This window comes from Puma concolor, chromosome E1 (genome assembly GCF_028749965.1).
Source record: "Puma concolor isolate L17-30 chromosome E1, mPumCon1.1.hap2, whole genome shotgun sequence".
Taxonomy (NCBI): domain Eukaryota; kingdom Metazoa; phylum Chordata; class Mammalia; order Carnivora; family Felidae; genus Puma; species Puma concolor.
The window spans coordinates 49,181,667-49,195,338 of NC_141680.1; the positions used below are offsets into that span (position 1 = coordinate 49,181,667).

The window sequence follows — 13,672 nt, forward strand, 5'->3', positions numbered from 1 at the left end:
TGAGTCCATGCCTGGCTCTGGAACCCGGGGAAATTATATAACATTTTCGTGCTACAACTTTGTGTGTGTACGCACACGGATTCATACCTTTTATCATATTTTCAAAGGAGTCTAAACCCTCCAGATACTAAGAACCCCTGGTCCAAGCTCCTCATTGTAGAAGTGAAGAACCTGAAGCTCAGAGGTTAAGAGGCTCCTTCAAGTTCCTACAGCTGCAATGTGGCAGAACTAGGACATACACTCCTATCTCCCTCTGCCTTCAGGCCCAGTGGGGCGCTGTTCTGATGGGGACCTGGGCTGCAGGGCAGCGAGGTCTGGTCTGAGGCCACTGAGGATGGCTTAGAGGGATAGGAGGGGGTGTTTCGCCAGTAGGGTTACCAGATAAAATGAGATGCCTAGTTACATTTGACTCTCAGATAAATGAATACTTTTACAGTGTAAGTATAAGCCGAATGTTACATAGGACATACTTACACCCGAAGCAGATTCATTGTTTATCTGAAATTCAAATTTAACTGAGCACCCTGGGTGTTTCGGTGTTTTTTGTTGGTGTTATTTGCTCAACCTGGCAACCCTATCTGCCAGGGACAGCCTGGCAGTCTTTGGCTGGGAAGCAAACGCTGAATCGCAGCCAATGGATATTAATGACTCAGTGTTTGACGCTCAGACTACCTCTGGCCCTGCCTTCAATAAAGGCCACGGAGGCCCTTGGCCTGTGTGAGACAACCTGATAAGACCTGCTTGGTTCTTTGTGACTTCAGAAGGCCCGAGGCGTCCTCAAGCACTACAGATATTCTATGTGTATGTGTCCTCTTAGAAGATGACATTTCACAGGTCTGTGAAGAGTAAAGATCAAATTTATTTAATGCAATACCCTGCAGCTGTGTCACTGAGGTGGATGGGACGTGGGGGGAAAATGATCTCAGCTAGGTGGGCTCACTAGTGAAATTCCCCCGCAAAATGGCCGCGGCTACTCGTCCACCCACTCAAGACACCCTCAGAAATATCGTAAGACCTCAGGGGACCATTTCTTTAGCAAGGAATAAATTAAAAAAAAATTAGTAAGAAAAATACGCATTTCATTTTTCTATTAAAAACAATATTTGCTGTAGGCAAACATCTTCCCATCTTGCAGCCTGCAGCATGGTAAAGGAAAAGAAAGAAAGGGTATAGAAAAACAGCATAAGAACATCTGTGCTCTGTCCGACTTCATTTTCTCTTCTGTGCATTGCCCGGAATGAACCTGATCTTCAGGTTGGCATCTCAAAGGGGTCGCTCCCAAGCCGCTTTGTTGTGACATTTGTGGCAGGCGAGGTCGTGGAGGGAACAGGGGGCACCGTCTGGTCAGTGCTGTTCACTTCCGAGGAACAAGGACCACCCAGAACCACAGGCCTTTGAAGGACCAAAGGCAAAGAGAGAGAGAGAGAGAGAGAGAGAGAGAAATAGCCCCTCAGCCCAGCCATTCGCTAGAAGCGATTGGCTACAAAACAAAAAAAATGGTTTCTGTGTGTGAAGATACTTGGACAAGTTCTTGATCTCCGTGCAAGACAAAAATATTCAAGTTTCAAAATATCCCAATGGCCGTTTAACCCTGAACCTCCTTCTGCGGCTCCCCACTCCTGAGGATGCCCCAGCTTGGTGAGAGGGGGGCGCTGTGGGGGGACTTAACCAGCCCCTCCATATCTCTTTATACCCCCCATAAATGTAGGCAGATGGATTTCGGAACTGGTGACTTGGCCTGAGGAATTGCTCTGTTCAGTGGGAGCAGGGCAGTTTCATAAATAAATGCACAGAGCTCTTGGAATACAGGAATGATCTCCTCTTCTTGGAACATGGGTGTCCTTCCAAGGAGGAACATCGGTCCTCGCAGCCCTAAGTTCCATCAAGGGAGCCTTCCGTTCTCTGCAGAGACAAGAGAAGACAAGCTATGGTCACACCCTTCAGGGCTCAAGACTGGCCTGGAGGAGGGGTAAGCAATATTGCAGCAAGCGCTTCACAAAGGCTCTCTGACAGCGCCGTCTTCCGCTGGTACCTCCACCCTGTGGGGTCAGCTCCTGCCCACATTCACTTCTCCCTTCTCTCCACACCAGCTCCGCCCAGGGCTGTGGCCTCCACTGCCTGTAGACGCGCGCTGCACGTCAGGCTATCAGCCAACTTTGTCAAGCACCCACTGTACACCCAGCATTCTGCCCTGTGGGTGCCACACCTACCTACAGAGCAAGACTAGTAGAGTTAAGAGAGACCTGGCTTCTTGCTCCAGCTCTGCTTCTAACACAAGCTGAGGCTTCTCTAGGTCTGTTTTCTTTTCTTTTTTTTTTTTTTTTCAACTTTTTTTTTTTTAATGTTTATTTATTTTTGAGAGAGACAGAGACAGACTGCGAGTGGGTTAGGGGCAGAGAGAGAGGGAGACACAGAACCCGAAGCAGGCTCCAGGCTCCAAACTGTCAGCACAGAGCCTGACGTGGGGCTTGAACTCACAAACTGGGAGATCATGACCTGAGCGGAAGTAGGTCGCTCAACCAACTGAGCCACCTGGGCACCCCCGTTTTCTTTAAAAAAATTTTTTTTAATTAATGTTTTTTATTTATTTTTGAGAGAGAGAGAGAGAGAGAGAGACAGAATGGGAAGCAGGCTCCAGGCTCCGAGCTGACAGCATAGAGCCCGACGCGGGGCTCGAACTCACGAACCGTGAGATCATGACCTGAGCTGAAGTTGATGCTCAGCCGACTGAGCCACCCAGGCACCACCCCCCCGCCCAGCCCATTTTCTTTTTTAATCGCAAAATCAAAGAGTTTTAACACGGATAAACACTGAGGATGCTAATCGTCATAAAGATGAAGAAGCGGAAGAAGCCAGACGCAGGAGGAACAAATATTGTGTGATTCCACTTACACGAGGTACCCAGAGTAGTCAAACTGATGGAGCTAGAAAGGAGAACTGTGATTTCCAGGAGCTGCGGGGAAGGGGGAAATGAGTGTGCAATGGGTAGACTTTTGGGTTGGAATGATGACAAAGTTCTGTGGGTGGATGGTGTTGATGGTTGCACACGATGTGAATGTACTTAAGGTCACTGAGCGGTACACTTAACAATGGTTAAAATGGTACCTTCTGTTGTGTCTGTTTTGCCCCCTCCCCAAGAAAAAAAGTAAAAAACAAAACAAAAACAAAAGCCAGATTCCGCACGCCATCCTGCAGTGTTCTCTAACTGCTTTGTGTGATCTTGTTGACACCTCCGTATCCACCAGTAACTGGACCCCCATCTGACCCGAGTACTGTTACCTATACCGAGGACGCAAGAACCCGCCAGGAATTTTATATCCTATCCGTTACTGACAAACAGTGCTAGCACGTGGGAAAGGTCCTAACAAACTGCAGGAGTTCAGAGGTGGCGAGACGCCCTCGCTGTACCACGAGGGAATCACAGAAGGCTTCGTGGAGCCAGCCTCCAAGGTGAGGCAGGTTTGGACGGACGAATGGCTGCAGCATGGGGGCAAGAGCGGGGCAGATGGAAATGCTGGAGCAAAGGCACCCTGGGCCCCAAGAGGCAGACAGCAAATGAGTCTGTGACCCGACCCTCTGTGAGTGCAGGTGGACCTCGTGGGCACACAAGTGGGGGCACTTGTGGGGATCAGCCAGCGTCTTGGGAGCCCCATGGCCAGGCCGGTTGGCTCTCTGACGGTGGGGGCTGAGGTCCCTGTTTTGTTCTGGTCCCTGCGCATCTGAGGAGCCTCTGAGAACAGGATGCGGGTCCCAAGGGCTCCAGCTGGCAGGCCACGGCTCTGCCTCTGCTTTTGCCAGGAGAGACCCTGGCAAGCGGGCCAAGAGAGCTGTGTTGGCCCCAAGGGGCTGGAGGCCCGCCAGCGCTGGCAGCTACCTTCATTTCTTCCGCTTTGCCCAGAGGGGTGACCCTGGTGTCCAGGCTTCCTGCAGGCCCCAGACCAAGTCCCTCCCTAAACGCCTCCGCTCTCCTCCGCCAGGCGAGGCAAGCACTCGGTAGCTGCAGCAGGACTGGCCCCACGGATGGGAAGGGCTGGGTCACAGTCAACCGGACCTTGAAGTAATGGTTAACGTACTCACATCCAAGACCTGTCCTTCCTTGTACCTAAATCAGAGGCCAGCTGTCAGCCACCCAAGAACAGCCATGAAATCGCCCCACTTCGGGCCAGAACATGGTATAGATGCTCTCAAAGGTCATTTTACTTCTAACACCCCTGGGTTTTCTACTTCCTGATTCTAGAATGTACCCCTTATGGGGGGGGGGGGCGCCTTGGTCTTTCAGTTAGTTAAGCTCTTGGTTTCAGCTCAGGTCATGATCCCACAGTTTGTGGGTTCAAGCCCAGGACTGAGATCCCTGCTCGGGATTCTCTCTCTCTCTCTCTCCTTCTCGCTCTCTGCCCCTCCCCACTCACTCCCTCTCTCAAAAAATAGATAAACTTGGGGCGCCTGGGTGGCTCAGTTGGTTAAGCATCTGACTTCGGCTCAGGTCATGATCTCGCGGTCCGTGGGTTCGAGCCCCACGTCGGGCTCTGTGCTGACAGCTCAGAGCCTGGAGCCTGTTTCAGATTCTGTGTCTCCCTCTTTCTCTGACCCTCCCCTGTTCATGCTCTCTCTCTGTCTCAAAAATAAATAAATGTTAAAAAAAATTAAAAAAAAATAGATAAAATAAAAATAGAATGTGCCCCTTATGAGCACTTCCAATAAACCAAGTCTGTGATAGGTGCTCATTTAATCCTTGCAACAACCAGGTGGGGTGGGGGTGGTTATTATCTCCAATTCCAGATGAGGAAACGAAGGCCCTGAGACATCTGCCCAGCGTGACTCAGCTGGTAAACAGCGAATCATGGGAAGGTTAAGTTTTAAGGTGGGTCTCTGATTCCCAAGTCAAAGCCTGGCTTTGGGTGAATCCTATGAAGAGGCATTTCAGGGCCAAAATGAAGTAAGTCTCCCATTCGTGCCTCATACTGCCAGAGTGATGAAAAGAACTTTAAACAGACCATCAAGTAGCATTTATGTGGTCCATTGCAAAATACTTTGTACACGTGTTCCTCATTTTACCTTTAAGAAACTTCTAGTAGGGAGCTATTACTGTGTTTGGGGTTCTCACCATCTCTGTTTCACGAATTGGAAAGCTTAGTTGGAGGAGGGCAGGATCACCCAAAAGATGGCCAGAGAGCTGGAGCTCAGACTCCAGTTCCCACTGCTGGCTCCCAGGAGGGAAGGGGGTGAGCTGTAACTGGGAACCGCCTTTTTTTCCGTAAGAAGACAAGGCTGTCTCCAAGATCCCGAGACCCACGAAGGTCCAGATTCACCCCTTTCTTTTAAGTACAAGGTGTTCTCTTTCACATTATCTGTCTGCCTGGGCCACAAACACAATTTATAAACAAGGCAAAAATGGCAGAGGAAAAATGAAGTCAGAATGTGCCATTGAAGCAAGTCAAACAATACTAAATTAGTATTTGGCTAAGCGGCTATCTCATTGTTAAGATATTTCCTCCAATGTGTTTTCAGAAGCAACGGCCATTAAACTACTGGGAATGATCGCCAGGTTTGATTTCAGGAAGGAAATCCCCTCCCATTTCCCTGCTGGGCAATTCGATTAATTTTCTCCTGACCCTCACCAGCTGATTATTAGGAAAACTATACCTCCTTCTTTTCTAAACAAATTGTATTCGCTTAAAGCGTCAAAATCTCTCTCCCAACGGCTGGGAAGCCCTGAGCTCCCGCCAAAAGTCTTTATTATTTGGGAGGGCAGGACCAGCTGGTGGGGGAGCTCTCAGGAGCATCCTGGGAGCAGACTTCTGGATCCACGGGTCAGCTCCTGGGGGAAAAGGAAAGTTCTATCTGTCCTGGAGCTCAGAGCCTTTGTCCAGAGAGACCGTTTGGATTGCAGACAAAGTAAATAAGTCAGTCCTGCAGGTCCAACAGACTTGCCTGGGGAGGACACAGCTATGTTTATTGTAGCGGGAGAGCATCTCTTTTTCTGGGTCCCATGTTGCCTATGGAGCAAAGATCTCACTTTCCACTCCCTCAAGGCCATGATAGCTGGAACAATGATGTCACTTCTTGGAGGGAGTCTTGTGTTGTGGACTAGCCAAGGAATCTGGGGACCCAGGTTCTAGTCCTGGCTCTGCTAAGGCAAGTCACTGGTTTCGGGAGTCGGGGTGGGTTTAGGCTAGAAAAAGACCTTCGTTTTATCCCTCTTTTCCTTAAATTGATAGCTTTCCTCCATAAGAAGAATGTCAGTGGTTTCCTGCCGTCAAAGGCATAATGAGTTCTCTGTTTTATAAGAATTCAGACTCCAGCAAAACAAAGGAAGCCAGGGGGCCCATTGGAAAGGCTACCCGCAATCTTGCGGAAGGTTCTTTCTTCCCAGACCTTAAAGCAGCGGCTCCTCATTTCTCAAGATACCAGCTGCCCAGTTAGTTAACCCCTGAACTACTGGGTAGTTCTTCAAAAGGTTGGGAGTGGGAAGATAGGAGGAGACAGGTCTTCGCATAATTTGAACTTGGACCTCCACATTAAAAAAGTATATATTTCCATCTGCCAACTAGCAGCATCCTAAATCCTCAATTTCCTACAGAGTGAAAACCTCAGGGGCGCCTGGGTGGCTCTGTCGGTTAAGCGACCGACCTTGGCTGAGATCATGATCTCACGGTTCGTGGCTTTGAGCCCCGCATCACGCTCTGTGCTGACAGCTCAGAGCCTGGCGCCTGCTTCCGAGATTCTGTGTCTCCTTCTCCCTGCACCTCCCCTGCTCGTGCTCTCTCTGACTCTCAAAAAATAAATAAATGTTAATTAAAAAAAAAAAAAAAAAAAGGAAAACCTCATAATGAGGTGTTTGAGTCCTTTGCATGTAAGCCCTAACTGACCTCTTCCTAGTGCTTCTCCTGGATGTCCTTTCTCCTATCACCCTGAGCTGCTTGGACTGTTCCTTCCCTCGTGGCTCTACTCCTGTTGATCTTTCTACCTGGGCCTGCTGCTGTGGTTGGACCCCTTCCTCACGGCTGATCCCAGTGACCCCTTCCGTGGGGAGGAGACCCTAACCAGAACCGTCTTTCTTCTGCGTTTCCATAGCTTCTGGTGAGCTATCATCACCTTGCTTTCTCATCCGTGTTAACTCATCTGATTCCCTCTGTGGGTCAAGGACCTTGAGTGGCCTCTGCAGCAGAGGACCTGGTGTGTCAGGGTGACTGGCATAGGCTCTCAGAGTTCAAAGTTCAAATGCACTGTTGGATCCTCCCTTCCTCCAAGCATTCCCCCCACCCCACAACAATGTCTGCCTCACTTCCAAAGCCTGAACCTGAACTAGGAGGAAACGTGCACTTCGCTCAAGGGGGGCTATATGTTCTAGATTCCTGACCCTTTGAGGGGGTCTCTCTTCGTATGAGGGCTGAGATGCAAGGATGGAAACAGTGGGAGAGAATATTTGAAATCGCCAGGCCCAGAAAACCTGGCCAGCCCGATGACCAAACACCCTCCATACAACATCTAGGCTATTGTTGCCCGGGGCTCCTGGTCTAAAACAGACCAGGCCGCTGTAGGAGTGTGATTCGTGGGAATGCAGAACCTGGCTGAGTTTGGAAATAGTTCACTGTTCAATGGACCATTTTTAAAAATTGTTTGTGAAATGTGTACTTACAGAATATCTGTTTTCCACGAAATCTGCAAAACAAAGCATAACATGGAGGGTGAGCGATTCAGAGAGTACATTAGGCTCCCCCCGCCCCTCAACCATCTCAGGAACCCCATGGGTAAAGGCAGGGGGTGGGGCGGTGCAGAAGGAGACACCAGAGCTTTACTGGGTGCTCAGCTGTATGGCTCCTTTGCCCACAGACAGCTTCCTCTGGGCTCTATACTCCATGTGACAAGCATATTAAAATCCCTGGAAGCTCACTGGACATTTTAAACAGTTTTTTTTTTAAGATTTTATTTTATTTTTTAATTTTTTTTTAATGTTTGTTTATTTTTGCGAGAAGAGACAGAGCGTGAGCTGGTGGGGTGGGGGGGGGCAGGGGTGGGGAGCAGAGAGAGAGACCCAGAATCTGAAGCAGGCTCCAGGCTCTGAGCTGTCAGCACAGAGCCTGACGCGAGGCTCGAACCCATGAGCAGTGAAATCATGACCTGAGCTGAAATAGGACGCTTAACCGACTGAGCCACCCGGGCGCCCAAAGATTTTATTTTATTTTTTAAGTAATCTCTACATCCAATGTGGGGCTGGAACTCATGACTGCAAAAACCCGAGTCGCATGCTCCATGGACTGAGCCACCCAGGCGTCCCGGCAAGTTTTTTTTGTTGTTTCTTTTTTTAATTAGTACTTCAGGTTATTTCAAGAAAAAAACTGAAAACTATAGAGGAGTAGAAAGTAGCCGATAAGCATGATCTCTTGTTCCATTCTTTAAACCCTGTTGACACTTTTGTCCCCCAGTCTTTTTCTGCTCTCCCGTAGGCTCTTGGTTCTGAGTCATAACATACAACATATGCCATTTTCTAGCCTATCCTTTTTACATAACGTGATCTTATAAACATTTCCTGGTACCTTCTTAAACATACTTGGGAGTGGCCTGTGTAATAATCATTCAATGGGTGTACAATTGTTTACTTATCCAGCTCCTTACTTTAGAAATTTAGGTTCTTTCCAAGTTTTTGCTGTTTTAAATAGTGCTGCCAGGGGAGCCTGGGTGGCTCGGTCAGTTAAGTGTCCGACTCTCGGTTTCGGCTGAAGTCATGCTCTCACGGTTTCTTGAGTTCGAGCCCCACGTCAGGCTCTGCGCTGACAGCGTGGAGCCTGCTTAGGATTCTCTCTCTCTCTCTCTCTCTCTCTCTCTCTCTCTCTGTCCCTCCCCGGCTCCTGTTTTCCCTCTCCCAAAATAAATAAAGAAACTTAATAAAAAAAAAGATGTAGGGGCGCCTGGGTGGCGCAGTCGGTTAAGCGTCCGACTTCAGCCAGGTCACGATCTCGCGGTCCGTGAGTTCGAGCCCCGCATCAGGCTCTGGGCTGATGGCTCGGAGCCTGGAGCCTGTTTCCGATTCTGTGTCTCCCTCTCTCTCTGCCCCTCCCCTGTTCATGCTCTGTTTCTCTCTGTCCCAAAAATAAATAAACGTTGGGAAAAAAAAATTAAAAAAAAAAAAGATGTAAATAGTGCTGCCACATCCTCTTTGGGAATAAGGCTATTTCCTTATTTCGTAGTAGCTTCTCCATCCCCACAAGTGGGAGCAGGGGAGGAGAAGGTACAAACACTGCCACCACTCTCGGGATAGACAGCCCAAGCGCTGCCTGCAATGACAGGGCCACCTCTTCCCCCTTCCCCCACAGGCCACCCTGTCTTCTTGCTAGGGTGCACGCCAGGACCTGCTGGCCCAGCCAGGCTGCAAGGATCAACATGGGCCTGTCAGGTCCTTCCAAATGTCCGGAAGATCGGGGCGAGGTGAAGAAAGGCCAAGGAGAACAGGAGGTGTCGTGTGGGGGGCGAGCCGTCCCGCCAGTGTTAGTCAAGAGCCGGTTTTCACTACAACAGGCGAGAGAGGGCTGTGGTTTGCCCTTGGAAAGGAGCAGGCCCCCACCCATTGCAGTTTCTAATCGGGCAGTGGCCCACACGGCTGGGGCTGATTCCCCAAACAGTCCATGCAGGACACAGGCCTGAAGACAAAGAAACCATGGGGACCTCCTGCTGTCTGGGAAAGGCGCCCAGAGCGTATGTGGGTGTTGGGGGTGGCAGCCAGTCTTGAAGGTGGAAGAGGCAATGGCAGGAGGGCCATAACCTACCGGACCCGAGTCCTCAGGGCTACTAGGTGGATGCACTCCAAGGGGCCTCGGGCTCTGCGAGGCCGCCCAACCTCAAACCCAGTCCCTTTTCTGAGTCTTGGGCGGTCTTGGGGCCCACCTGTCACAACGGGAGTCACAACCGTTCTGTTTCTCTCTCTAATTTAAAAATATCCTGTTTCCAAAAGTCCACTTCCCCCTCAAACCCTGTCTTATCACAGCCCTATTGTGCGTCCCCTGGAGAGGGAACGGGGCCAGAAGTTCCTAAGGGGCCCCCTTCTGTCCTGGCTGGGCCAGAGGCAGACGTCAAACAGCCAAATGGATGAATCAGCCGGACCACACGAAGTCGAGCCATTGTGTAAACTTCCACGCATTGAGTGAGGCTCGGGCAAGGCTCCCACCTGCAGCCCAAATCCGACCCGGGAGGACCTGAAGGACCCCGTGCTGCCCACTCCCCCAAAACCCCCGAGGGCTCTGGAATCAGACTAAAGAGGGAAAGAGCCTTAGTCTGTATGTCTGTAATAGTCTTAGACTATTACTTAGTCTTAGTAATATGAATACAAAAGACGGAAAATTTCGAATATGCTGGTAACACTCAAGGAAAACCTAGGTTTATGCCCACTTGTAGCATATCACTGCAACTTGGAGCAATCACTGTAAAAATAGAATCTGGTGGGTAGTACCTATTTTTTTTTCACAGACTACTTTTTTACCCTCTTAGATTCTGAAGTAAAGAAATGCACCCCCCCCAGGGGGGGGGGCAGGGCTGGCAGTGTCCGCCGGGCTGGCTGGCTCAGTGCCACACAGGATGGGCGGGGACCGGCTCTCAAGTGCTCTTTTCTCCCTCCCACAGGGGTTGTGAGAGGCCCTCCGCACTGTGGTTCTTTCTTGATGACAGCTACTCTTAGTATATTAGACTTCTGCCCCTTTAGAAACATTTGGAACACCAAAGAGCGAGCAGAATGTGAAGGCCGAGTGAGCAGATCCTCAGGTGGGAAGATGGCTGGGTCCAACCCCAAAAGGCATAACTTCGTGCCTGGAGCAGGACCCGGCATCTCTTCCAGGGCCTGGCATTGTCAAGTGGGATGTGCCCAGGACACCTGTGGAGGTGGGCACAGGGCATCTAGAGAGGAAAACCAATTCTACGGTTGGAGGGCTCACAAGGAGGTGAATTACGAGAAGCCAAGGTTTCTTAACACTGACATTTGGGGCTGGATCATTCTTCTTCTTCTTCTTTTTTTTTTTTTTTTTAGAGTTTACATACTGTTTTTTAGCAATATCTACACCCAGCGTGGGCCTTCAACTCGTGACCCTGAGACCAAGAGTTGGATGCTCTCTCAGGGAGCCTGGGTGGCTCCATCGGTTAAGCGTCCGACTTTGGCTCAGGGCATGATCTCATGCTTCGGGAGTCGGAGCCCCGCGTCGGGCTCTGTGCTGACAGCTTGGAGTCTGGAGTCCGTTTCAGATTCTGTGTCTCCCTCTCTCCCTCCCCCTCCCCCACCCTCTCTCATAAAAGGAATAAACGTTAAAAAAAAAAAAAAAAAAAAAGAGTTGCATCCTCTCCCAACTGAGCCCACCAGGCACCTCTGGACTGGATCATTCTTTCTTGTGGGGACTGTCCCATACATTGTAAGATGTTAAGTAGCATTCGTGGCCTCCACACATTAGATGCTATAGCACCCCTTTCCTACCCCCCAGTTATGACAACCAAAGATGTCTCCTGCCTTGTGAACCAGTGCTCCAGGCCGATGACTCCTAGACCTGAGTTCTTTCATAGTGAAAGAGCTTGACTGCATTGCTGATTGTAGTAAACCACTTCACTCTTCTGTTAAAATCCAGTGTAAATATACATTAGTAGGTTTTGCTTTGGATGACCTGCGGGCCATTTTACAAAGTACTTTTAGAATAAGCCGGAGCACTATAAAAGGTGAAGTCCCGAATCAGAGTGAAGATACAAACTTTCCTGATGAGCCAGAAATTGCGGTTCCTACAAGGCTCAGCCAGGCTGAGTGAAGTTGTTGAGAAAGCCATAGACAGCCTGTAATTTGTCTCTTTTCGTTCTTGTCACCAGAAAAGCAAGGGGAGGAGAAGAAAATCAAACCTTTCCCTGGATTAGTCAGAGAAGGAGGAAGTTGACGACAGGTAAAAAGAGAGGTTTGGGGGGGCGCGTGCTTGTGGGTGGGGCCGGGGGCTTTTGATGTCAGGTTGCCCCACAACCAAGAGTGTCTAAGCTATGAGCAAGCCCTGAAGGACACCACCATCTAAATCAAGAGAACTCAGGCGAGTAACAGCATCCTGTATGAAGTCCAAGGTTACAGGGGATGGGAGGAAATTGGTTCCAGTTAAGTGTTAAAGAGAGAAAGGTACCAAACCAACCTGGATTACTTCCTTCAAATGCTCACTTTTTAGGACCACCCACATTACTGCTTAAGAAGAGGCATAAACACAGGCTTAGTTCCCATTTCTGTAAAGCCAAACCGCAAGTCATAACCAGAGCTACTGTTGCTGCCTGGAATTTGCAAATCCTCATCTTAGGCAAGTCATTGAAAAGGGAATAAGTACTTCAAAGAGCCTGAAGTGTTAACCTTGCAGATCTAACTTACCAGAAATTATCGGCAAGTTTTCCTTTACCTTAAGAAAGCTGATGGTTATGTAAATGCAAAAGCTCTTTCTCAACCAGTTCTGGGGGCATTCCAGGGCTTGCTGTCCCTTCTACTTATGCTTTTCTCAATTGGGCCTCTTCTGGATATAAATTTCCTAGTACTGAGAACCCCTCTCCTTCTCTCCCTAATGGTTTGTAAGGAATCACCTAACAGTTGGGAAAGGGAAACGTTCAAAGATCAGAGGTTTCTTTGTCCCAGACTGAGTTGACTGCTGGGATAAGATGTTAACTTAGCTCTCCGTCAACAAAACAGTAGGCTCCCAACAGAAGAGCAGACCTGTCTAACCATGGCCATGACCCAGCAGGGGATACTCAGTTGGAAGAGATACCAATTTTATTGAACCCACCTACCCACCGCAGTGCTTATCCACCTACACACACTCCCGAGGAACACTGCGGTGTTCACTGTGACAATTCCATATGGGGGAGGGACATTTTATTGAAAATTAATAAGAAAACTGACGTCCAGGGGAGAAGTAAGGGTCGGGAGCCAAGTCATATAACTGGGTAAGGGCAGTGCTGGGACCAAACCCTAGTCTCTATCTCCCACTCAGGGTGTTCCTCTTAGGGTTACAGTGCAAAGAACCATCCAGCTGGACTCCAGCCAAAACAAACGTACCAGAAGCACAGTGAGTTGGCCCCTGAGCTCCATGATTTAATTCGGATTTGGAGGGAAAACTCAGGCTTAGTAGAAGCAAATACTTATTGGGTCTTGGAGTCAAGGGTGAGTAAAGGATTAGAATTGCCTCCAAGGGACCTAGGAAGTGACTCTTAGAAGTTGCTTAGAACAAAACATTTAGGGGAATGGTTTTGGATGGACCAAAGTATAGACAAATGACCATGACTTCCAAATGCCAGGACACTGAGACTCTCCGAACGTCATCACCGGAAGGCAACTTAAGATCATCCATTCAACCACCTCACTCAATACAGAAGCACTGAGCTTGCTCAAATTCACAGATAGACAAAGTAGAATGGTTGTTGCCAGGGGCTGGAAAGAGTGGCGAGTTATTGCTTTACTGGGTCTAAAGTTTCATTTGGGGAAGATAAAAAAGTTCTGGAAATGGATGGTGATGGTTATACAGCTACGTGAATGTATTTAATGCCACCAAAACGTACACTTAAAAGTGGTTAAAATGGCAGGTGTTATGTGTATTTTGTCACAGTTAAAACACACAACCAAAGCTGTGAGCTTAGAGCCTAAAGCCAAGATTGCAAAGACCTGGTTCCCCCCACAGCCTACAGATGC

At 49.1% G+C, this 13,672-nt stretch overlaps 1 protein-coding gene across 7 annotated transcripts in view; it reads right to left on the reverse strand.

Moving 5' to 3' along the window:
* Positions 1-839: 839 nt before the first annotated feature.
* The window catches only part of PECAM1 (platelet and endothelial cell adhesion molecule 1), a 75,221-nt gene continuing 62,388 nt past the window's right edge, over positions 840-13,672 (reverse strand). For all 7 annotated transcript variants that reach the window (XM_086687739.1, XM_086687738.1, XM_086687740.1 and 4 more), the window contains 2 exons: positions 7,640-7,662; positions 840-1,902 (listed from right to left, as the gene is read on the reverse strand). In XM_086687739.1, the coding sequence (XP_086543865.1) occupies positions 1,873-1,902; positions 7,640-7,662 (53 nt within the window). In that variant the 3' untranslated portion in view covers positions 840-1,872. The remainder of the gene's footprint in view (positions 1,903-7,639; positions 7,663-13,672) is intronic.